We start from the raw sequence: 26,304 nt of genomic DNA, 5'->3' as shown, positions 1-26,304 counted from the left end.
CACTTGGGAATACCCTCCCTAAGGCAAAGCTCCTAAGGCAAAGGCTGTTCCTTTGGGATTGGAAGTACATCTTTGGATTTGATGAGATTGGTTTTCATAACCTCTCATTTGTGTAAGGTGTGGTACTGATTGTTGAACAGGAGAAGTTGGAGTGTCTAAGGGATTGTTTGTTTGACTTCTTCCTGGCCAGTGCAGCAAAGAGAAGTGCTCTTTGTGACTGGTTTGTGTGCCTTATAGAGGAGAAATCCCCAATCTTGGGCTGTAAATAGCACGGTTTCTATGCAACTCACCCTGATTTGACATCTCCATGGTGCCCCCAGATCCTGTTAAATGACATATATGAAGCAAGCTGAACTTAAAATATAAACCAATACAGGTGACTTTAAATCTTATTAATATATAGAATCTGCTTGGCCTACATAAGTTTGTGCTTAGGTTTATGTGGCCCGCCTGTGTAATAAAGCTTGACGTAGCACCATTGATTTAGACCATAAACTCACAGGGGCAGAGACTGTTTCACAATATGTTTTTGCATGGCTTAGCACAATGTATGATCATAAAGGAAAAGCACTCTAATCTGCACCCAAAAGTCATCTTCAGGATGAATGTTTTGCCTACAAAAAGGGAGACCATACTTAGACTTTCTGAAAATGTATTAATTAACACGCCAGATCCTTAGCTGGTATAAACTGGCATGGCCCAACTGATTTTAATGGAATGACTCTGTACACATGGGCTGAAGATTTGCCTCACAGGCTACTTCATTTAAATGGGTCTCAAAACTCTCCCCCCATTCAAATCTGTCCCTGTGTTCCATGGTAATAAATCACCATTTCCTCGCAGTAAGTAATTATATTGTCTGAATGTCTATTAACTATCTGCTGAAAATTTACTTCCAAAGTCATAATTATTTGCTAGGAAGCCACTACCTCCATCTACTGGGACACTAAATTTATATGTGCTGGCACGTAGGCAAAAACTGTCGTTCCAGCCATAGAAATCTCCCACAAAGAGTTGCCAGCTCAATTATCATTGTATCACTGTCTTCATCAGTGGATGTGGTCAAATGGTTCTGACTTCACCGCTATACACATCTCCTACCCACATGCAGTTGCCTCCCTGCCCCCAAATTCCCAGGCTATAAGGTTTTCTGTTCAATTTTTAGAAAAGCACACAATATCTTTCATAGGTATGCCTACAGCAGCATAGTACTGCTGCTCCTTCAAGTTGTTAGAGCCAGAAGCAATCCAGGTTATTACTCCTTCACATCGTCTCCCAGATGCAGGTAGCAGCAGCAGCAACCAGGACATGTGAAATTGCTCTGATCTAACTGGAACATCTCTGATTCATAATACTTGTACACCACCATATCCCTTTAATTGAGGAGTTTAATTTAGATCTCTGCAATATATTGGGAGCCTTCAGTGCTGTCAGCTGTACATTATTTGAAATGTAATGATGGCATACTGGAGAAGAGCTTGAAATAACAGCTGAGGAGACAGACTTTACGGAAAGTACAATTGTCTATATTATTCTTAACCATGATTATTATGGTAGAACCTAGGGACCAACCAAGAATGGGCTTCAGTTGTGGTAGGCCCTGTCCAGACACAGAGCAGAACAGAGTTCCTGCCCCAGAGAGCTTACAATCTAAACTGATAACACAAACACAAGGCAGGGGGAAAACACTGTAGCCTACAAAATCAGATCTACTAAAACCAGTCAGCGAAGGCACCTGCTGAAGATCACACATCCTCAAGAAAGATCAATTCTTTCTTTTTTCCTCTCCTTCTTTGTTCTTTAAGCAGCTCTTTGGTCCTGGGGAGAGGTAGTGAGTAAGAAGCCCACCCCACGTCACATCGATGAATCAGAGTAAGTGAATATAGAACACATTCCTCTACAAAAAACTAATGAGCTGGCTTCCTGCTAAGACAGAAAATGCAAAGCTGGAAAAAGTCAGCAATCAGACACCAATGACAACCGTCACCTCAGTAAACAGCTGTCACAGCGAGCGGCAAATTAGAATTCTCCTCTGCATGGAATCCAGGCTGACACCTGTGGTCTGGAGAACATTGACAGAATAGCGGAAGAGCCAGGGAGAACATGAAAGTAACCTGTAATCTCAATGTGCCAAAAGTGCTAATTAACCTGGCAGCCAACCAAACCACTGGTATTAAAATCCCCTTATCTAGAGAGTGCACATTTCAGCATTTCTGCAGCCACCATTACACTTGGCACAGAGGCAGCAGGCTATTGTAGAAAGCATACAGACAGAGGCACATTGCTAATAATTAGCTGACAATCTGAACACCTGTTATTACTAAAAAAAGTGTTATCTAAAGAAATATACATCTGAAAAAGTCAGCAGTAGCACTGATAAAGAAATAAAAGCAATTTTTGAAAAATAAATGTCAATGACTTCTAGTGAAAAAGCTTCATAATCAAAAGGTGATCACTGTATTCAAAACTCCAGAGAGTAACATTTCAAATGAAGATATTTGTGCCTAAAAAGAAAAGTTTGTTTCTACATACCTGTCCAGTCGCCCACTATTTTAAGATGGACTCCAAATGTTGCTTTGGTATCTGTAGGACACTGAAAAAATTAAATACGTTAAGGAACATTTCTGAAAAATAATGAAATAAACTGAGATTTAAGTACAATTTTTAGATGAAATTTTGCCATTCATGGTGGTTCTAGAAACACATCCACCGTGACCAATGAAGGTTTCCTGTACTGACTTTCATGCTGACAAGAACCAATAGAGAAAGTAACAGACAAGAGATTCTTATTTTTCTAGCTTTTGAAATGTGTGTGGATCCTGAAAAAATGAGGAAGAACGGCTCTTGAGCAAGAAGGGGGTTTTGCGCAAAAAGGAGCTGCCTACACTCCTCTTGCGCAAAAAAGGGCCCTTAATTAATTATGCAAATGAAGCATGGCCATATGCTAATCCATGCTTCATTTGCATAAGCTTTTGCACAAGAGAGGTGCAGTATAGACGTAGCCTGAGTGTATGGTCTTGGCAAAGTCACAAATTTTCTAGAGAAGAAGGATTACCCAGCAATTAGAGAACTAGCTAGCATAGGTCTTAGGAGACCTGTGTCTAAGTCCATGCTCCACTAAACATTTACAGTGTGGCTCTGAAATCAGTGGACGTTAGAAGCCTAATTAGCTTACTTCCTATGCCTTCCGTTCCCCACATTTAGGGTTATAGTGCTGTCCTACCTCACAGGGGTGTTTTATGGATGAGTACATTGCATACAGCATGATGCTCAGACACTATACTATTGGGAGTACTTGAATTCTATACCTCTCTTGCTCCTTCTACAGAATGGGGATAGTAACCTTCTAGATATGAATTAATTTTTAATATCTGTGAAACATTTTAGAGATGAAAAACACCATTAGAGCTGGGAGAGTCTTTCAAATGGAAGTACAGAAGACTATCTGGTTCAAGTTTAATTCATTTGAGGACTTAAGGGGGTTGTTTGGGTTTTTTTTAACTGATCCCATATTCCAGCCATAGTTTTATTAAGGTTTATGATCTTGAGATAATGTGGGGGTATCAGAGGGAAAGCATGCAAAACAGAACAGCTCCTTATGTTTCCTCCCCATGCAAAGCAAAATCACGTATTCTTACAAAGTGCAACTGTGGAGTTCTGAGTAGCAGTTTCACCTTCTATTCTATCCAGTCCTGTTCACAATATTCTATAGTGCTGACCATCATGAAACCTAAACCCCTTTGTAATAAAGAGACCTTGCTCAGACAACAAAGATCCAAAAAGATCCCTTAACAGAATTACACAGTTTAAAAATGAGTTATATATTAGTATATAAGAACATAAGAATGACCATACTGGGTCAGACCAAAGGTCCATCCAGCCCAGTATCCTGTCTGCTGACAGTGGCCAATGCCAGGTGTCCCAGAGGGAGTGAATCAAACAAGTAATGATCAAGTGATCTCTCTCCTGCCATCCATCTCTACCCTCTGACAAACAGAAGCTAGGGACACCATTCCTTACCCATACTGGCTAATAGCCATTTATGGACTTAACCTCCATGAATTTATCTAGTTCTCTTTTAAACCCTGTTATAGTCCTAGCCTTCACAACCTCCTCAGGCAAGAAGTTCCACAGATTGAGAATGCGCTGTGTGAAGAAGAACTTCCTGTTATTTGTTTTAAACCTGCTGCCCATTAGTTTCATTTGGCGGGCCTTAGTTCTTATATTATAGGAACAAGTAAATAACTTTTCCTTATTCACTTTCTCCACACCACTCATGATTTTATAAACCCCTATCATATCCCCCCCTTATTCTCCTCTTTTCCAAGCTGAAAAGTCCCAGTTTCTATAATCTCTTCTCATATGGGACCTATTCCAAACCTCTAATCATTTTAGATGCCCTTCTCTGAACCTTTTCTAATGCCAGTATATCTTTTTTGAGATGAGGAGACTACATCTGTATGCAGTATTCAAGATGTGGGCGTACCATGGATTTATATAAGGGCAATAAGATATTCTCTGTCTTATTCTCTATCCCTTTTTTAATGGTTCCTAACATCCTGTTTACTTTTTTGACCGCTACTGCACACTGCGTGGACATCTTCAGAGAACTATCCACAATGACTCCAAGATCTCTTTCCTGAATAGTTTGTAGCTAAATTAGCCCCCATCATTATTTTTTCTAATGTGCATTACTTTACATTTATCCACATTACATTTCACTTGCCATTTTGTTGCCCAGTCACTTAATTTGGTGAGATCTTTTTGAAGTTCTTCACAGTCTGCTATGTTGTTAGCTATGTTCACACTCATAGTGCTGGAATGCAGGCGGAAGCATTCAAACAAGCACTCACCTACTTGCCATTCAAGGGTGTGTTTGCCTGCCAATACTGGCCAGAAAACCTATGGACTGCAATCAGTAACACAGAATAATGGGGCCATTTCATCCATGCAAAGGTAAAGTTTGTAGTTCCTCACCTAGTCTACCCCTACTGAAGCTTTCCTGAAGCACCAATCCAGCAGCTGCCCCAGTTTGAGAGCAGGTCTCCAGTACAAAATCTATGCAGAACTTCACTCTTGAGGCGGGTTTCGTGCTGGATCTTTGCTCTGCAGGGAAATTTCTCTAACCAGGTAGATGGAGTGATTTGCTCAATCCAGATGTCTGGGAATCTAGTTCAGCACGTTGTCTGCAAGACAATTTTGTGCCTGGCACCACAGCACAACTGCCAAGGAATCCAAAGCCCAGTGCCCACGGAGGTGTCAACCGCCTGCCCACAGCTCAGCCATCACAGAGAATGGATTTATAGAGGAATGAAGAAGTGCCCAACCAGATTTTGAAAAGTATTTTTAAAAACAAACATTGAAGAAAGATACATTTTCGCTTTTAACGGAGGGGCCACAGACAAGAAGCAACTCCTCAACACTGCCCCATCACTGTCAATGCCCATCAAATTTTAAAAAAAGACTCTCTCCTTCATCTCCTGCTAAAACCTTTCCCTCCATTTGTGTTAATGCCAAAACTCCCCTTGGCTCAGGTGGGTGCAGGTTCAAATCCACTGTCCTTTACATGACTTGTGTAAATAAGTCCCTTCTGCACTACTCTAAACAATAATCCTGTAATATCAGGGTTTATTTCTTCTCACCGTTTAAGAAGTATATTCTGACACCACAGGCCTAAGGGTCCCTTGGAGGGTTCTAGAAAATCGTATGGCGCTATTAAATCTTTATAGAGAAAACAGACTCGTCATCATATAGTTTTTAAAGCCCTGGTCATATTTTTCTTCTATAAATAGTAGATTCACATGTTCAGTTCCTCTGAAATCAGCTAAACTTGAGAACTGTGGCATTTCCCAGAAAATTAGTACTTGGGTGGACATTAGAGACTGATGTACATCATAAGTATGCTCTTCACAGAACAAGACTCACCAACACCAAACAGCACTACCCTCTGTCAGAACAGACACAAAGCCTGCAGACATATCTCTACTCCACTTACAATGATCAATAGCTCCCAGAGCAACCCACTTTTCCAGGTCAAGGGGTCCTACACATGCTTACCGCAACATGTGGTTAGCTCATTCAGGACATCAACTGCCCCCAATAGCAACTAGGTGGATGAAACCAGACAATCACTATACTCTCAAGTGAGAACTCAGACACAAACATGATAAAAGACAAAAATACCACATCACTCAATTGCGAAGGTTTTTTTTTATAAAACAATCATTCCATATCCAACTCCTGAGAGTATGTCTAGACAGGGATAAAAACAAAAACCTTGCAGCTTGCCCAAGTCTCAGGTTCCCAGGATGAAAAACTGCCATGTGGGCATATGGCCTAAGGCTGGAGCCCAGCATCTACATAGCAATTTCTAGCCCCAAGCACAAGTCAGCTGACCCAAGCCAACTGCAGCCATCCTGTCATTCAAAGGGTAGGCATGAAAACATGCAAGTCTTGGCATGTCTAAAGAACACATGCCAGTTTCAGGTCTCTGCACACAACTGCACTAAATGAACACATGCCCAAAAATCTAAAATGTAAACCTATACTCCAAACCAGAGTACCACTAATCCCTGACTCAGGAAAACAAGTCTATTCTGGACAACACTGAAGCATATGCTTAAGTTTACACGTGATTAAGTTGCACTGAAATTAAAGGAACTTAAGAACATTCCTAAAGTTAAGCACAAATTTAAGTGCTTTCCTAAACTGGGACTAAGAGTATGTGCATGACCTTCAGACAAATTAAGGGTGTGTCTAGACTATAGGGTTTTGTCAACAAAAGTTGGCTTTTGTTGACAAAACTATACCTGCGTCTACACTACCGCGGCGTTCTGTTAACAGTAAGTCGACAGAATGCGGCAGTTTTGTCGACAGTGGTAAACCTAATTTCACGAGGAATAACTCCTTTTTTCGAAAGTACTCTTTCGAAAAAAGGAACTATTGCATGGAAGGAGAGAATCTAGACTCTCTTTTGAAAAAGCAGCTTGCTTTTTCGACAATACTGATCGTAGTCTAGACACTCTTTTTCAACAGAGGCTTTGTCGACAGTATCTGTAGACAAAGCCTGTCGAAAAAGGCATGAAGTCTAGACGTAGCCTAAGAGTATGTGAGTGACGTGAGGAATACATGGTGTGCTCTTTGAAGCTCTGATCAAAGACAATAAAATTTCTTCTCCAAGAAACGTAGAAGACAGTGACTACAAGACTTGTTAGGTTTATCCACTTCTAGGACATACATGCTGTTTTAAGAACAGCATTTCAGTCTTTCTACAGGCAGTCCCCGACTTACGCGGATCCGACTTACGTCGGATCCGCACTTACGAACGGGGCTTTCTCGCCCCGAAGGTCGGGGCGAGAAAGCCCCGTTCGTAAGCTGCTCCGGTGCCCCTGGTCTGCTGGAGACCGTCTCCAGCAGACCAGGGGCACCGGGCGGGTTCCCGCGCTTCTGAGGCTTTGCCAGAGCAAAGCCTCAGAGGCGCGGGGAACTGCCGCTGCTGCCGCTTAAGTCTGGGTGCCTGTGGTCTGCTGGGGACGGTCCCCAGCAGACCACAGGCACCCGGAGTGAAGCCGCAGCCGCGGGGGGGTCCCGCGCCTCTGAGGCTTTGCCGCTGCAGCTCTGCTCCCCGTGTCCCTGGTCTGCTGGGGGGGGGAGGGGCGCAGCTAGTGTGCTCCCCCCCCCCCCCAGCAGACCAGGCTTTTGTTTTGGACTGGGGCAGAGCAGCTGGGGCGCTGCCGATTGGTCCTGCAGCGCCCGCTCTGGGCACTACTGGACCAACCCGGCAGCACCCCAGCTGCTGTGCCCCAGGTCCTGATTCAGCCGCTGCTGGTCAGTTTCAGCAGCGGCTGAATCAGGACGCCTGGGGCAGAGCAGATGGGGTGCTGCTGGGTTGGTCCAGTAGCACCAAGGAGCGGAGCTACTGGAGCAACCCAGCAGCACCCCAGCTGCTCTGCCCCAGGCGTCCCCAAGTCAGCTTCTGCTGAAACTGACCAGCGCTGACTACAGGAAGCCCCAGGCAGAGTTGCTCTGCCCCGGGCTTCCTGGAATCAGCTGCTGATCAGTTTCAGCAGCAGCTGACTTGGGGACGCCTGGGGTTCTTAAGTTGATTCTGTATGTAAGTCAGAACTGGCGGTCAGTTTCAGCAGTGTCTGAATCTGGACGCCAGTTCCAACTTACATACAGATTCAACTTAAGAACAAACCTACAGTACCTATCTTGTACGTAACCCAGGGACTGCCTGTACAAGAGTATAATAGATTACCAATTTGAAAAGGTAGGGTTATTTCCTAACTATACTGTAGAAGCGTAATAGCAAGGCAAGACTGTGGACAACATAAAATGGAATATGTCTCTACCTAAAAGAGCTGTAAATGTACCTTACTTGATGTACCCACCTAATTAAAATGATAGAGGAATTCTGCAAATTTACTGTTGCAAATAAACTGTCCAGATTACATGAAGCTATGCTCATCTTATTCTGTCCTCAGTTGACTAGTCGCTTCCCCCTGCCCTTGCTGCCTCTATTAGATAAAGGCAGCAAGGGAGAAGTGGAAGAAGAGGGGGTACTTCAAAGCGGCAGCACCACTTGAAGCCTGGGGCCAGACCCCAGGCTCCACGAGGCACTGCTGCTTTGAAAAGCTGCATGCAGCCCGGGTCAAGCTGGGCTGTCCCCAGGCTGCACACATCATTTCAAAGTGGCAGCGTCGCGTAGAGCCTGGGATCAGCTGGGGACTCCACAGCTGAACCCGGGCTCAGTGTGACGCTGCCACTTTGAAATGCTGCAGGGAGTCCAGCATCAGGCTCCTCGCAGCATTTCAAAGCGGCAGTGCCGCATGGAGCCTGGGATTGGGGGGAGTCCCCTGCTGACCCTGGGCTCCATGCGGTGCTTTCGCCTTTTAGGTGTACAACAGCCCTAAGGCTGTTGCTACACTTTAAAGACGGAGGCACCCTATCGACTAATCAAATGGTCAATGCAAAATGCATCAATTATTCAATTAGTCAGTTAGTCAATACTTAACATCCTGAGTCCTCAGACTCAACATGCATGTCTCACAAAGTGGAATATTTGATATGTTCTAAGGTCTTCCAGCAATTTTTGCTAAAATTTTCATCTGTAGATGTTCAGCAATGTGAGGGTATGTCTACACTGTCACCCTAGTTCGAACTAGGGAGGCTAATGTAGGCATTCGAACTTGCAAATGAAGCCCGGGATTTAAATATTCCGGGATTCATTTGCATGCTCCCGGGCGTCACCATTTTTAAATGCCCCGTAGTTCGAACTACCTGCCTGCGGCCTGCGGCTACATGCGGCACGGACTAGGTAGTTCGCATTAAAGCTCCTAATTCGAACTACCTTTAAACCTCCTTGCAGGAGGAATAATGTTAGTTTGAATTAGGAGCTTTAATGCGAACTACCTAGTCCGTGCCGCGTGTAGCTGCAGGCAGGTAGTTCAAACTACGGGGCATTTAAAAATGGCGGTGCCCGGGGACATGCAAATATAGCCCGGAATATTTAAATCCCGGGCTTCATTTGCAAGTTCGAATGCCTACATTAGCCTCCCTAGTTCGAACTAGGGTGGCAGTGTAGACCTACCCTAAGTGACTACACAAGCTGCAGAGCAATGAGGACTCTGGTCCTCTTTGTGTACAAGCACAACAGCAAGGAAAAGGAAAAGGGCCTGTAAATTATATAACCTACTGTATTTAAGGTTCTCGGGTACCCATTCCCAGCCTAGAACTCTCCTTACAACCAGGAGCATGTTCACTAGCTGGCCCCTGCCCATGAATTTTGCTCCCTGTGGTGGTTCACTATGGATTTGGCAGTCTTTGGCATATGTTTCTGGCTATATTACCGTGAAGGAGTCACTGGCTGGTGGATGCACCAGACGCTCTATAAAGTTCATCTTTGTAAGATATCAGAGGAGATATGGCAAGATAGTAGCAGAGCCTGGCCTCGAGGACTGGCCTCCTAAATTCCAGTCCAGAGTCTTACTCACTAAACCAAACAATATCTCCATTTGGAGAGAAATCTTTTTCCTGGATTACCACATGTCATTTGGCTTGGCAATGGGAATGGGAATAGCAAGGATGGGAGGAAGAAAAGAATCTTTGTGGCACACTACACAGAATCAACACCAGCCTATGGGACAGACTGGTTTCCACAGCCCTAGTACATCCAGCAAAAATGACTAGCCACATGATCTAGATCTCAGACCACACCAAACCATCCACCATAAAGGGATGTGCAAGAATCCCTAGCTAAGCTGGATCCATGCACCTCATGAAGAGGCCCCTGGCATTATGCCCCCCTCATGAAATGGAGCTACTGAGAATCTACTGCCCAGGGCCCCTCCACACAGGCAGAAGTGGGAACAGGACTAGCTGTTTATTGGCAATGACCATCAGTATGCATGCTATGGCTGGCAAAGGAATGAAAAAGAGCCATGTGCCCATTTTGACAGCTAAATGGAGGGTCATGACAGAGCTGATTCACACAAATGAACAAGCAGAGAGAAATTCTTTCTAAGAAGCTATTTTGCTTTAGGAAAGAGCCACAACATGATTCTAAGATGGAATTTGCAGACATCCTGGCAGACACTGTGACCACTCTGCACTCTTGTAACTAGTTCACTGTCACAGTGATTGCCTCCAAGGATAAAAGCTGTTCTGTTGCAAGCCTTCGCTGCAGTATCTGAGTTTGTGATCTGGAACCAGCTAGATCAGTTATGCAACTCAGGCAGAAAAGCACTTAAGAGTTAATGTATTTAGGAAAATGACAGAACGAAGCCCAACTGAGCTAGAATGTTTTATCCTCCCGGAGGTGGTGGGGGTGGATTTTCAACTTTGCCAATCAGCTGCAGAAAGAATTCAAGCTTCCTAAGCTGAGTGAGCCATAGCCTGTCTGGTTTTCACTGAAAACTGATCTAAACATCCCCAAAACAATTTACCCAGAGATTAGAAAACAACAAGGAAGAATGCTGACAAATACAGTCATGCTGTAGAAAGAATACAGCCAATGCAGATCAGCAAGTCTTATGGCAAGTGAGTCATGTTAAATCAGGATACTCCAGTTTCAACTAATGAATCACACAGTTTAAAAGACAGATGTCAGAAAAAAAGGTTCTTGTAAGGGTTTAAAAAATACCACGTTTATGTCTGAAAAAATGGGCTGTATGTGAAGAGTATTCAAGGCGGCTCCATTTATTTCTATTGGGGGCTACTTGGCAAATTTGGCTTCGTTTAAACTCTCTCCATGTTGGAAACTTGGCCTTACGAGTGACTGACTTTAACTGAGAAGTGTCTGCAGACATTATAATTTGGTTGTACATGGGAAAATCCTATGTGTGTCTTTAAATCTAACAGCACTCTGCGGCAGCCACAGCACTCACAGAAGGGCTGCCTCTCACAGAGCTCTATATAGCTCTAAAACTTGTCTCTTTCATGAAGAGAAGGTAGTCCAGTCAAAGACATTATCTCACCCGTCCTGTCTCTCCCTCAGAGTTATTCAACAGCAGCAACATGTTCCAAACAGTTTTTACACTTTCAACGCCCTTGTCCTATTTATGACCCCAAACATTAATCCACCTAGTGAAGGAAAATACCCTAAAATAAAGCCACTAATGGTGTCCAGATTCTACATATTAAGACCAGAAGGGACCAGCACGATTATACAGTCCTAGAACTGGAAGTGACCTTGAGAGGTTTTCGAATCCTGTTCTCTGCACTCAAGGCAGGACTGAGCATCATAATGTTGTCCTACCTCCTGTATAACACAATCATAGAACCTCACTCCATAATATCTGCATTCTGTTTGCACTTTTCAAAAGATATCCAAGTCTTGAATTAAGACTCCATATAATGGAGACTTCACCACATCTCTCTGTAATTCTTTTATTGATTAAGTCATCTTCACTGTTAAAATCTGCCCCTCATTTTTAAGTCTGAACTTGTCCAATTTTTTCCATCTTTTTTTTCTGGAGGCGAATGCCAATGTACAACAGTTGTATATGTCTTAGAAATGTCAAAAGACCAACACTTCCAAAATGGCCTCTAATTCTGAATATCTTTTTAGCTGTCCAACCTGAGACACACAGAGACCAATGTTCAGAGGTGCTAAGCAACCGAAACTCTGGAGGTCAGAGGGTCAGAGATGCTTTTCACCCCGGGCTGAGACCTCTAGGGGATGATTTTCTGAGTCCACTTTTGGAAATATTTTGCTAGGTTCTCTCACCTCTAATTTTCCCCTTCCCCCAGTGCATGGCTTACAAATACTTCTAAATGTTAATTGACCGAGAAACCTATTTAATTCAACTGCCAAGATGAGTGGTCAAAATGCCATGTCTCCTTCAAAGCTCAGAAGTTGTCATAGTGAGGCATGAAACTGAATCCTTGTACAGTGAAACACAGAGTAATAAGAGATAGTGAAATCAGAGTTCAAAGCACCATACCTAGGTATTTTCATTTTCCAAGCTGTGAACCAGAGTATGGCTGGTCAATGCATAGATGTCCAAGGAGGCAGTGGAGGGGAGTGTGAACAGGGAGCAGCCTGTGCTCAGAGTCTGGTACAAGTATAGTCTCTGCACTTAAGAGTATAGGGACTACTTGTTACTGATACTGCCCAGAGCACAAGCCATCCTAAAAGGGGAGGGCAGGACAGAATGAAAGCCACTCATGGAGTTTAAGCACAGAAGGATCCAGCAGTTCATCTTGTTTGACCTCCTTGACATCACAGGCACTAACATCTTCCAGCACCCGTGCATTGAACTTAGGACCATGGCAGTTTTGTGAAGTTCATGATGCACCTTGCTGAAAGGTGATGCAGGGGGCAGTATTCTCTTTTGCTCCATGTGATAGTGAGTAGGGGCAGGAGTTTTGGTTGGAGTGACACAACTTTGCATCACCTCAACGTGCTACCAAAATTTGCCTCACCCCAACATGAAGCATCAATTAAATGCCATTATCTGCCTCTTTCCCTTTATACCATCTAAAAGACAGTATAGTCTTATTCCAATTAAAAAACACCTCTAAACCCTCAACTTCATTAGTTAGGTATTTCTTTTGCTCTCCTTTACCCTACAATGCCTGTGAGGTTCAGAGCTAAAAGGCCTATGCACAGCAAACATTTTTAGAACTCACAAACATGGAAACAATTTTGTCCTGGCAAAGTAAGTGCTATCGACAAAAGAAAATCCCAATGACTATGTAGCAAATTCTAAAAAAATCTCAGTACTTGTAACAGTTATAGGTAAACATTTGTAAGTATATAAAGTATAAGTCTATGGGTTTAATTTTCTTTTTTGTTTAGATAAATTGACTGGATATTTCTCCACTTCATAAATATGCATTCCTCTATACAGCATTAACCATTAGGGAAGGGCATTTCATAATGAAAGAGTTACCAGAAAACTCAAATTTTCTAGAAAATTTAACAAGTTTCCAGAAAAATATAATGTTGGAAAAGGGTCCATGGTGAAATCTTGGCACCAATGAAGTCAACAGCTAAACTCACAGAATAGTTTCAATGAACTTAAAAGGTGGTAAGTTCAAAATCAATACAAGGAGGTACTTCTTGACAGAATGTGCCATTAAACAGTAGGATTCACAGCCAGAGAAAGTTGTTGAGTCCAAGAACTGAGCAAGATTTTAAAAGGAATAGGATATTTATATTAATATCAAGATTATCCAGATCTTAATATCAATTTAAATATCCTGTTCCTTTTAAAAATCTTCCCCAGTTCTATATTTAATGAAAACAAAAGTTTTGGATATTAAATCTCATGCTTCATGGTTTACGGCAACCTCTAATGAGGAGAGATCAGGATGAGACAAAAGTGGAACAAATTATCCCTAACTACCTACCATGAGTTTCTTGTGCCTTTTTATACAGCACCTGGTACTAGCCATTATCAGAGACTGAATATGGGACTAGAAGGAGTTTGAGTGTGATGTTGTGATCCTGCCAATTTCAGTGTTCCTTTTAGTTCAGTGGGACCAAAATTTTACTCCATATGTTTGAATGAAAGTAGAGATGTATTTAGAATGTCTTTGTAGCATAAAAAATGATTCAGCTAAAAAAAGAGCAAATGGATATAAGGCAGTACACAATGAGCAACAAATAGGTTAATCAACGCTATTTTTGCCGTACTTAAATTCTTTTCCAGACAGTTGTAGATTTCCTATTTGTATGAAAAGCAGACAAGCCCCTGGGACTTGTATTAGTTTGCCAGCAACATACTTCATAATATCTGCATCTCCCTTAGTGTTCTGTAGATCATCTCATAAAGCCAAGTTTACCATGTGCAAAAGGATTAGGAACTTAATGAAGCTCACTGAAAACCTATCACTTTTAGATTTGGTTTTCTCTTGTATTAATCTGATAGCATTAGGACACTTCCTTAGGTTCTTACCTACTTTTTTAATGCAGGCAAACTACCAACAACTTAGGAATTTTGGGTATCTCTGAATCTAGTCCTTGGGCTTTTCCTATTGTACAGAATTTGTTTCCTGAGTTTACCATACAGTATCTATACACATCTCCAATGTTTCCCAGTTTTGTTCTTTGCATACTACTGTACTGTATTAAATGCCTGAAAGATACTGAGAATCAAAGTGCATTGAGGGACTGTTAAAATTCCACTGAAGTCAATGGCAGACTTCCCACTGAATTTAATGAACTTTGGAGCACATTTACAAGACAACAATAATGCAATCCATGGCCTTGTAAAATAAAATCTACCTCACTAACGCAACTGGAATCATTTGCTTCCACATTCTTGTTGACATTCATTTAAATAATGTCCACATTTTCATTCATTAAGATCCCTGCAACAAGGCATCAGGCATGTACTCAAAAGCTTCTGAGTGCTCATTCTCAACCCACACATTGCCTAAGTTAAATTTGTCATGTTTTTTTAAACCCAGAACTCAGACATTTCTGAGTCAAAGTGGGAAGTAAAAATAAGTGACGATCAGAATGCAGAAGACAAGCTCATGAGGATGGAAACTAAATGTCTAATCCAACAATGTTTAGTAACTACCTCTGCTCATACATGTTTGAATTTTGTGTTGACATTTTGAATATCTGTATATACAAACATGTCTTATTGCCTATGGACACAAGTCTACATAATATAAAAGAAATCCTGGTACATGCAGTGAGCCATGGATTGGATCTAGCCAACATCGTTTATGAATAAAGAACTCAGCTTTAAGTGGATCCCTCAATTTTTTTGCTCAGACTGAAACAGTGTCATTTTAAAAAGGCAAGGTCTAAAGCAAGGGTCATCAAACTGCCGTTCCGGAGCAGCATGCGGCTCTTTGGCTGCCCCCTCGTGGGCTGCTAAAAGTCCAGTGATGCAGCAGGTCTCAGGCAGGCTGCCTGCATGCTATGGCCCCATGCCATTACCAGAAGTAGTGGGCTGCTAGTACATAGCCCGGGAACCCACCCATGAGAATTGTGGAAGCAGTGCTTGCAGGCATGGACAGCCCACAGAGACTTGCTGCCCAGTGTTCCCTGTAAGCTCCACGCTTGGGCGGCCACATAGGAGAGATTCAGATGCTGCTCAGCTGATTAGCAGAAGACTCACAGCGCCCACAGCTGGCAGCATGTGTTTCTATTGGTGGTGTGCATTCACGTGTGCCTCGGTGCACACACAACATTTATTCTGCATGTGGATGGAAAAAGTTAGAGGGAACATTGCTGCTGCACGTCTCCCTTCAAGGGCAGCAGCCAACCACTTCCAGAAGCCTTTCTGAGCCCTGCTGTGCAGTGGGCCGGGAGTTGTCTATTGTAAGCACCTCCTGACTAGAGCCTGCACTTCATCCCACATCCCACATCCAAAACCCCTGCCCAGATCCCTCCTGCACAAATCAACTTTAAACATAACTTAGCATAAAGATAATAATCAATTCATTAAATATTACTGGGAATGGATCGGGGGGAGGTGGGAGACCTAAATAGATACAGTTTATTCCATCACCTGTTTTGTTTACAGTAACTCCTCACTTAAGATTGCTATGGAGAACATTATTTCATTCTTATATTGCTTATCTATTAAAGCACATGTTCATTTACAGTTGTGCAATGCTCCCATAGATCATCATTTGGCTGCCCACTTTGTCCACTATTTGCAGTATTTTCTGGAAAAGCTGCCTGTCCTTGTGTGGGGCTGGAACCCGTCAGCTCCCCTAAGTTCCCTGCAAGGTATGCAGTGGGCAGCTGCAGTCCAGCTGCTCCTCCTCACATTACTGTGCTGCTCCTGACCTCTGTCTTGGAGCTGCTCTCATGAGTCTCCTGCTTGCTATGCAGGGGCAGGAGGGAAGGAAATGGGGTGACAGTGTGAGCATGCCCCCCATCAATCCCCCACACTATACCTCATCTCTACAACACAGGACATCACAGCTACAGAGTTCTGTGTCTGGACTTCCTGGTCTATTTACAAGGGCAGAGTACCTGAAGTGGGCTCAACATTCTTAAAGGAGCAATGCACTTCTCTGACGCGCTCTCTCACTCACACTCACACACACCCCTCTCTTGGCACTGTGCAATTCCTTCCAGCTGGACAGTGTGGGTTCATCATCATGTTTGGATTCTGCATGGAAATGATTACAGTCACTGGTGTGCATCTTTTATGTTTCCTCCCTCTTTGCCTCTATAGTGTCCATGCTGCCCCTAAAGTGTGAGGCTAAGTTAACATGTTAACTCTTGAAGGCTCAGCCAAGTGCTAACTCATCATTTAGTAGCAAGACTTTCCCTGGGAAATATTCCACCCTATGACTCCATCACCTCAACAAAACTTCACAATCATATTGCTGTGTACAGTATTTTAAAATAGTTTAAACCTTATACTGTGTGTGTGTGTGTGTGTGTGTGTGTATATATATATATATATATATATATATATATATATATATATATATATATAAGAGATATTTAAGAACAGGTTAGATAGACATCTGTCAGGGATGGTGTAGACGGAGCTTGGTCCTGCCTTGAGGGCGGGGGGCTGGACTCGATGACCTCTTGAGGTCCCTTCCAGTCCTATTATTCTATGATATATACTGCCTTTTGTCTTCTGAAAAAAAATCCTGGACCCAACTCCCCCCATTTTCATTTAACTTTTGAGGAAATTGGATTTGCTAAACATTGTTTCACTTAAAGTGGCATTTTTTTCAGGTATACAACTTACTAAAACTTTAAGTGAGGAGTTACATATTTGTCAGAATTTGTCATCTACTGCATACCTGCTATCTTTATGCACATGTACAAGTAGCTTTGTGTGTGATGCAGCTCTCAAAATATTTTGGTTAAAGACAAAAACATATGACTCTTCTTTGAAAAGTTGCCAACCCCTGGCCTAAAGGCTTTTAACTGCAAATACTACCCTAGGCTATGTCTAGACTGCAAGCCTCTTTCGAAAGAGGCTCTTTCGAAAGATACTTTCAAAAGAGCCTCTTTCGAAAGAGAGCGTCTAGACTGCACGCGGAACTTTCGAAAGAGCAAGCCGCTTTTTTGAAAGAAAGCACCCAGTGAGTCTGGATGCTCTCTTTCGAAGAAGCCCTATTTACATTCAAGAACGCCTTCTTTCGAAAGAAGCACTTTCGAAAGAAGGCGTTCTTCCTCGTGAAATGAGGTTTACCGCCGTCGAAAGAAAAGCCGCGTTCTTTCGATTTAATTTCGAAAGAATGCGGCTGCAGTCTAGACGCAGGTGAAGTTTTTTCGGAAAAAGGCTACTTTTCCCGAAAAAACCCCTGAGTCTGGACACAGCCCTAGTGATTTGCTTCACGTGAATACAGTGGTTTTCAACATTTTTCATTTGCAGCCACCTAAAACTTTTCAAATGGAGGTGTGGATCCCTTTGGAAATCTTATACATAGACTGTAGACCCCCAGTAACTGTGAAGGTTCATCGATTAACCATGTACACGGTTACAGGTTCACATCCCTAGTACTGGTTTGGATTTTAGAGCTGAGCAGTAAAAATACCTCAATATTCTGATAGACTAACAGCTTTATTGGAGCATACGCTTTCGTGGGCAAAGACCCACTTTGTCAGATTCATCTGTTAGTCTATAAGGGTGTGTCTAGACTACAGGGTTTTGTCGACAAAAGTAGACTTTTGTCGACAAAACTATACCTGCGTCTACACTACCGACATAACATCAACAGAACTCGGCAGTTTTGTCGATGGTGGTAAACCTCATTCTATGAGGAATAACGCCTTTTGTCGACAGAGTTCTGTTGACAGAAGGCGTTATTGCATCTACATTGTCCTTTGCGTCTTGCTTTGTTGACAGAACTGGATGTGGTCTAGACGCTCTTTGTTGACAGAAGCTTTGTCGACAGTATCTGTTGACAAAGCCTCTGTCGACAAAAGCCTGTAGTCTAGACATACCCTAAGGGGCCACAGGACTTCTCGTTGTTTATGCAGATTCAGACTAACACAGCTACCCCTCTGATATCAATATTCTAAGAAGATGTTTAAACCCAGGTAGCAGCATCACTCCTTTCTCTAATTCTAATTCAAGTCACTGATTCTGGTGCGGGATAACGGCTTAACCCAGTCAACATTCTATGCAAAGCCATTCCAAAATGATACACATTGGTTTAGCCCTGTAAAATAAAGCTACCTCTCATCTCCACAAGTAAGTCAACATAGTTAAAATAGCATAGCTACCCCATACAGTAAACTTAATGATATTTAGGATAGAGACAAGTTTTTTTATTAGCCAACATATATATTATAACTTGTCAAAGATTGTGGTTTGCTTTGATTCCTTGGTGGATTTAACTGAGACCACATGAAAAGATCCTGTATCTTCTACAGCTCTTTACATTTGAATAATGTAAGGCAGCATGCTTCAATGCAAAAAGCCAAGCACAATGTGCCAAGATAAAAAGTGCTGCCAATGTAACATAAAAAGTTACTTCTCTTCTAATACTGCAATTAATACTTTAAATGGGAATCCTTCTTCTGAAGTCATTCATCAGTAAAAAGGAAACATGTGCAACCATAATTTACTAATACTGTGGTTTTAGGCTGCTAGCAAATAATCATCATTGTGGTTAAGTATCTATAAAATGAGGAAATTCAATACCCTTGAATGGAAGGCATAGATAGAAGGAGCTTGAAAGGAATAGAAGACAAAGATGTTTACGAAATTCTCCACATAAACTATTGGCCCTGATTCTCCTCTCACTTGCATAGTTAAAATCAGGAAAGACTTTGCTGACAACAGTGAGGTTAAGCCATTTTAAAACGGGTGTAAATGAGAGGATCAGCCCCATAAATGTGTAATATTTTTGGGAGGGTAGAAAAAACAGGAGAACTTTGATCCTACTGTACCAAAAAAAGTGAAAGCAATGCTTTGGAAAACTGAACTGGACATTTGCACAGCCAGCACTATTGTGTTTGAAACAAATACCATTATTGAAGACCCTTAAGAGATGGCTGCAGGCATTAAGAATTAAACTGCATAACAGAGTACATAAATTCCACCCTCCCAATCACAGAAAAACTGTTTCACAATTAACAAATGTAGAGAGATGTTCTGGAGACTAAAGTCTCAATTTATATTTTGACTATTTCAACTTTGAGGTTCCCAATTTGCAGCACCTTAAATGAACCTGATTTTAATAGCATTGTATCAGCACACTGAAAATCAGGTCCCTTTAAGGAATTTCACATTGAGCATCCCAACATGGAAAATCACTAGACCCTTTTGAAAATTTTGGACAAAAATACGTATTTACATACAAATACAGGACTCACAAGATTAATATGTGCAGCACACAGAAAGGAACATCTCATATCCTAATTAAAAGTAAGCGATATACAATATTTTTGACAAATATCCTTGCCAAAAAAAAACCCCTAATAAAATGTCTTGAACATTCTTATTACCTTTCTTAGACAACCCCCCTCTTAAAGCGCATACTGAGCCTCAAGGCCCTTGAAGTCAGAGGAAAGATTCTCATTGACTTCAGTGAGCTCTGTACAAGATCCTGTGGGAATTCAGAAGCCTTGGCAAATAGGCTGCAATACAGGAAAGAATCCATGTTTATTCTGTTTTACTTCACTGGGTTTTTTATGTGAAAAGGGATAGAAAATACTCATCTAAAGTAAGGAAACAGGGCACACAGGGGTCCGAGTAGAACAATGTAAGCATCTTATTTGAATGCCACAACAAACAGCACTTTGGGAGTGACTGCTCAATGCTCTGAAAGGGACCAGGGGAAATACATATTCTTAAATCGAGTAAAAGAAAGCATATTGACAAAAATGCACAAAAGTAGCTGAGCGCCAATGGGGAGGAGGATGTACCCTGTTCAAGAATGGTGCAACTTCTCCTCTATTGTTAGCTACCTGGGAATTCACAGAAGAAACTGCTGGGCTGTGCAGCCTCTTCTTCTCCCATATGGAAATTTGAAAATTTTAGCAAGACATAATGAAAGAAAAGAATCTTCATAAAACTGAATGGAATTTTCTAACTGGAAAAGAAAAATGTGTTGTCAAGTAGCAAAATGTTTCAATTTCAGTCCCTGGGGCAGGATGGAGAAAGCTTCACGGGACCAATGACTGCACAGATCCAAGTGATTTCAACAGGCTACATAAGTGGCACTGAAGCCTTTGAGTGCCGATCCAGCTTGGAGGGTAAGACAGCACCCACAACAGGGACAGAGAGGGGAGCAGCTCTGAACCAGTGGTTGTGATATGAATTTTGCCTCTCCAAATCCACATACTATTTTCAGACTTTATTCCTTCTGCTAGGACATACGCTACTATATTGCACAATTACTCCACATGGTTATAAAACACCATTGCATTTAGCTTACCGGGTATACTGGGACCTAGAATATACTCTGGCTGCAATGGAGACATGGGAGTTTTGCTAGAGGCTTCAAAGGGAACAGGTATGGACTTCCACCCCCGCCTTAATGCCAGCCACTAATCCAAGCAGAAATATATTAAGCCTTGGGTCACATTACCAAATTGAAGGGAAGCAGCCAGATCGCTGCTGCACCCCTAGGTGGGGGTGTTGGCCCCAGAAATTGGTATGGGGGGATTGAATGGGGATTGAATTGTTTGTTGATCTTATGTACGCTATTTATGTGAATGTATAATGTCTATGTGTGTAGGTAGGAATCTGTAATATGTGTGGAAGCTGAATATTTCTGTGAATGTGGTTGAGCATTGCTATGGACAGGCTGGGTAGCAAAGCCCTGTGGAACAATGGCCCTTGATGGCCCAAAGACACACCTAAAGCAGGAGGGCGGAGACCCAAGGGCTGCCAGCAGAGAGAGGCTGAGGACCAGGTGACCGGCTGAGACCAGAAGAGGCCAGGAAGGAGATAAATAGGCCATGTGGTCGAGGCCATTTTGGTTCTCAGCTCAGCACTTCATCCCAGAGGCAGCACTGCAGGGATTGAAGAGCCCGGAAGACCTGTGAACCCATCCTGATTGTAGGATGTGCAATAAGAACTTTTAAACCAGCAGCCGCAACACCTCTGCTAGAGCCTGCATCGAGAACTGGGAGATTCGGTGCATGTAACGTACTGTACTTTAATAACCTTACTCTCAGGCTTTTCTTTCTTGTGTTAATAAACCTTTAGTTTTAGATTCTAAAGGATTGGCCCAGCGTGATTTGTGGGTAAGATCCAGAGGGTAAATTGACCAGGGATCTGTGGCTGGTTTCTTGGAACCGGACAGGACTTGTTCGGGGTAGGTGGGATTGGGTGCTAGGACCCCCCACATGTGTATAGGCCCGGGGCCATCTGGGGCACGGATATTGCTGGGGTGTCGGAGGGGTTTTGCTCGGGAGACTTCAGGCAGGCAGCTGAAGCGCTCTGTGGGACTGGTTTGTGGCCTGTGTGGAGAGGTCCCCAGTCGGGGGCTGTAAGGAACCCCGGATTTGAGCAATTCGCCCTGAGCGGATGCCCTTAGCTGTGCCCAGACACGGCCCGGTCCGTCACACCTTGTTTAAAAAAGTGGAACCAATAAAGATGCATACCCTCCTTCTGTGTCTAAACTCCCCTTCCCTGCAGCCTTTGTCTACTAACATTGTTTGCTGTGTTGTGCCCAATATTGGTATTGTAAACTCCCAGGTCTATCACTTTTACTTGTCTATTAAGCACTATGCACATTATAAAATGACAAGAGGAGATGATGATGATGATTGATGATGATATTGATATTGATGATGATTATGCTGATGTAAAAGAATAAGAAACGATGTTAAAACTGCTCACACAGAAATCATTAATGCTTAGCAACTACAAGTAGTTCATACCAGAGCAAGGAAAAATATTACTGAGTCAAGATACTGCCTACATACCCCTTAAGCCTAGTCCCATGTCTAGCATTATATTGCAGTGAAAAAATATTTCTAAGCGAAGAATGAGCTCAAGGCAGAACAATGACCTAGAAAGACATCTTGAAACTTCTGTCCCCTACCTAGGTTGAACAGAGAAGAGTATTACAAGTCTAGATATTTTAAAAGTTCTTATTATGCAATAAACCACCCCCAAACCAGCATCTACTCTAATGTAATTGAAGTTTTCCTGAAATATATTCAGGGCAATAAAAATCAGAGCTAACAACAAAATTGCAATTTGATTTGAAAGCATATTGAAAGCAGTATATATGGTGTTGGATGAGAACATAAGAATGGCCATACTTGGTCTTACCAATGGTCCATCTAGCCCAGTATCCTTTCTTCTGACAGGGGCCAGTGCCAGATGATTCCAAGGGAATGAACATAACAAGGCAATAGTTGAGTGATCCATCCTCTCTCATCCAGTCCCAGAATCTGGCAGTTATAAACTTACAGACTCCCAGTGCATGGGGCTGCATCCCTGACCATTTTGGCTAACTGACAGTGACGTACCTATCCTATAGGTTGTTACTATCACCCTACTTTAGTATTGAACGCATTGTACATAAGAGAAAGTTACTTTACCATCTCTAATCTATCAACTAGATATTTGTACTCAGCTGAAAATATGTAGCACTGCATTTGAATATAAATGAATTATTAACATTGACTGAAAAACCCTATCTGTCTCCCCCCTCTCTGGAGATTTGCTTCTTGCAACGTGTGCTACCACTGTAAAAGATTTTTCTAAACAGTGAGCCAGATCGTGTCAATATATGCCACTGAGCCAACTTCTGCAGTCTCTCTTCTGGCAAAATTCCCATAGGAGTCAGTTCACAGACTAAAATCTGCAGGGTCTGGTTGAATGTCCTTAATTATGATGGCCAATTCCATGCTAGCTGCAGTTGTTATTCTGGAACCTGACATCACATTGGCCACTGATAGTTTCACAGAGCGGAATAATATAATAAGAACTAGCATTTATATAGTGCTTTACATCTTGCACGCACTGTGTAAATATTACCAAAGAATACTATTAGCTTTTACTTCTGTCAATTTCAATACAGGGAGAACAATCAAAAGACCTTTTCTATTTAATATTTACATGAAATGGGTCTAATTCTTCTCTTTTCACATATATAATTGGGTAAAACAGTAATAATAATAATAATAATAATTAATAATAAAAAAGCTCATACTGTCCAAATATACAATCTCACTGTTCTATATCACTGGTAAACTTCACAACAAATCATGGTTGACTGAAAAAAGAATTTACTTATGGCGTAGACTTTCTTTATTAGGATAAAGAAACTGATGCAATGTCTGTGTTTAAAATTATTTCACTGAACATATACAATGAAAAATTGTGCTTACTTTTACATAAAGCATGTCAGTGCTATTTTGTTTATATTTGAATGAGCAAAATATGTATTATTATCATTATTGCTGTTGTTATTCTTATTTTCCACTAATGGAAGATAGAAAATAGGTTTCTATTATCTTTTTCTCGATAGCTGACAAAATACACATCAAGTACTAAGAAACATAACAATCACGTGACTTTATATTCACAGGTAGCTTCTTCAATGAACCATTAAGCTCTTATTCAAGGAATTTTCACTGTGAACAAGAGAGAACGCTCACTCACCAAAAATAAATAAATGAGAAACTACTTAAAATGCAATAACTCAAAGTAAATGGATTTCTTACCATTGTGAGCGTAAATGGATGGCTTTCTAATGCTGATGCTCTTGGACAGTGCAGAATAATGTACTGAAAAAAATCACCCAGAAAGAAATGAATGGTAGAAAAGATATGTTCAAAACAAAAGCATCCTTCAACCCTTGTAAAAAAAGAAGCAGTTTTATGTTCTGTATAAGTCAACTTACCTGACCAGGTCTTGCTTTAAAATTTTCTTTCCTCATTCGTAGTTCAAGGACATTACAGGGATGGCTTATTACTGACACTATTGTGACTGGTTTATTACTGCGGAAATAGCGGTAGAGCCTTTCTGCACAATATAAGCACAAAGGTCCAGAAATCCAAAGCCAAGTCTATAGGAAAAAAAAACACAAAAATATTACTCCAAGTAAATGTCTTCTTTTTTAATTACAAAATAACATGACTCCTTATGAAGCTTCGTTCTATTATGCTTATGGGCTTGTCTTCACTATGTGGAAGATCAGTGCTACCGCAGTCGATCTTCTGGAATTCAATTTAGAGGGTCTAATAAAGACTACTAAATTGAACTCAGAGAGTACCACCATTGGCATCAGTATTCCTGCTCCTCACGAGGAGCAAGGGAAGCCAACGGGAGCATTTGCTCGCACCAACCTCAGACTGAGGAAATTGTATGGAAACTCAAACTAAGGTATGTTGACTACAATTATAGTTAACGTAGCTGGAGGCGAGTATCTTAATTCGACCTTCCCCTTCAGTGTAGACCTGGGGAATGTTAACTAGTGCTTTAGGCAACATCTACACTTATGGCAGCATCCAAAATACAGGTACTATACAGGTAACTACAGGCTGCCGTGAAAGGCAGGCTGTGTCCTCGCATGCCACTGCAATGTGGAGGTCAAAATGAAGACGTTAGACAAGATGACCTTTGCGGTCTTTGTTAACTTTATGGTTCTATAATTCTATATGCCACTGTGAAAGGCTCCCATGAGGCATTTGGACACTTGTCATAGGAGGCATTGCTAGGGCATATAGAGACACATGTAGAGAATTTATCCTGGGCATTCCAGAGATTAGGCTCTCTGCTGTACTCCATTCACCTAAGCCATGTCTGACCATGCTAGCTAAATAAGTGGAGACATCGCTTTACTTTGCAAATAGTCCCAATGGCGGAAGAGATGGAGACTGCCTAATCACGAAGCTATAGAGTAATTTTAATCCTTTCTCTGGCCCAATTAATATTGAATTATTCCATTATTTAATTAAAGTGGAACAACTTCAATAGCAGAGATTGTCACATCAATATGTCCCATAGTCCAGCAGTTAGAAACCTTGTCTGAAAGGTGGCAGATCCCTGTTCAAATACTTTCTCATTTGGCAGACGGGGGCTTGGGAGGTATCTCATATCCCAGGTGAGTACCTTAACCACTAGCATAAAGATTATAAAAGAAATTCACCTTCCCTTCCTCCCCCTCACCGCAGCTGCTTTGTATGAACTTGTCTTAGGGGCCCAATCAAGTAGCTAAGCTATTGGACTAGACCTGGCCTACAACATAGACGTTCATCTGCTCTGGGGCTTAGGCAGGAGATAGGCGCCTGGATGTGTAAAGGAAGGCAGCAATGTGCATGGGCAGAGGTAGAAACAGAGGTGCTAAGAGAATGTTTAATGAAAAAAAATAGAGGCAACAAGTGAGTTTAGGTGCCTACAGTGATCGGAACAAATTTTATAGAGAGCAGTGAAGCACCAACCAGGTTTTAGGTGCCTATGTCTTAGGGTTAGTTACTTAAGTAATTTTGTCTAAATAGTCCCACTATAAATAGACAAAGGGTGGGAGATAGGAAACATTCTTAAAGGGGAATTGGCCACAGAGAGAGTAAGTGAATTGTCCTCGGTCACATGCTGTATGCCTAGTTTAACAGACTTGGATGGGGGGGGGGGGGAGCTCATGCTGCTGCCCCAAAACTAGCTGCGCAGACACTGTGGCTCAGGCTGGAGCTTTGGTTGTGAAGCTAGGGACAGGTTGTGGCTTCAGAGCCCACACAACTTTGACCTGGTCTGGGGCGCTTGCTGCCTCTGTAGGCAAACCCTTAGGGGTCTGTGTACCAGCCCAGGTCCCAAGCTACACATCCAACCTTCCTCTCTGATGTTCATGTTCAAAATACCAGCATCTCTCATAAGTTGCAGAGCCTGTAAATTCCATAGGCCTCATCAGCCCTAGCAAGTCTAATAGCTCACAGTGATTATGAATACT

At 42.1% G+C, this 26,304-nt stretch overlaps 1 protein-coding gene across 6 annotated transcripts in view; it reads right to left on the bottom strand.

The window, feature by feature from the left end:
• Positions 1 to 26,304, bottom strand: part of NOX4 (NADPH oxidase 4) — a 179,821-nt gene that overhangs the window by 97,327 nt on the left and 56,190 nt on the right. For all 6 annotated transcript variants that reach the window (XM_075919391.1, XM_006118376.3, XM_075919393.1 and 3 more), the window contains 3 exons: positions 24,262 to 24,426; positions 24,083 to 24,145; positions 2,533 to 2,593 (listed from right to left, as the gene is read on the bottom strand). In XM_075919391.1, the coding sequence (XP_075775506.1) occupies positions 2,533 to 2,593; positions 24,083 to 24,145; positions 24,262 to 24,426 (289 nt within the window). The remainder of the gene's footprint in view (positions 1 to 2,532; positions 2,594 to 24,082; positions 24,146 to 24,261; positions 24,427 to 26,304) is intronic.

Source organism: Pelodiscus sinensis, chromosome 1 (genome assembly GCF_049634645.1).
Source record: "Pelodiscus sinensis isolate JC-2024 chromosome 1, ASM4963464v1, whole genome shotgun sequence".
NCBI lineage: Eukaryota > Metazoa > Chordata > Testudines > Trionychidae > Pelodiscus > Pelodiscus sinensis.
This window is presented reverse-complemented; position numbering and strand designations above follow the sequence as displayed.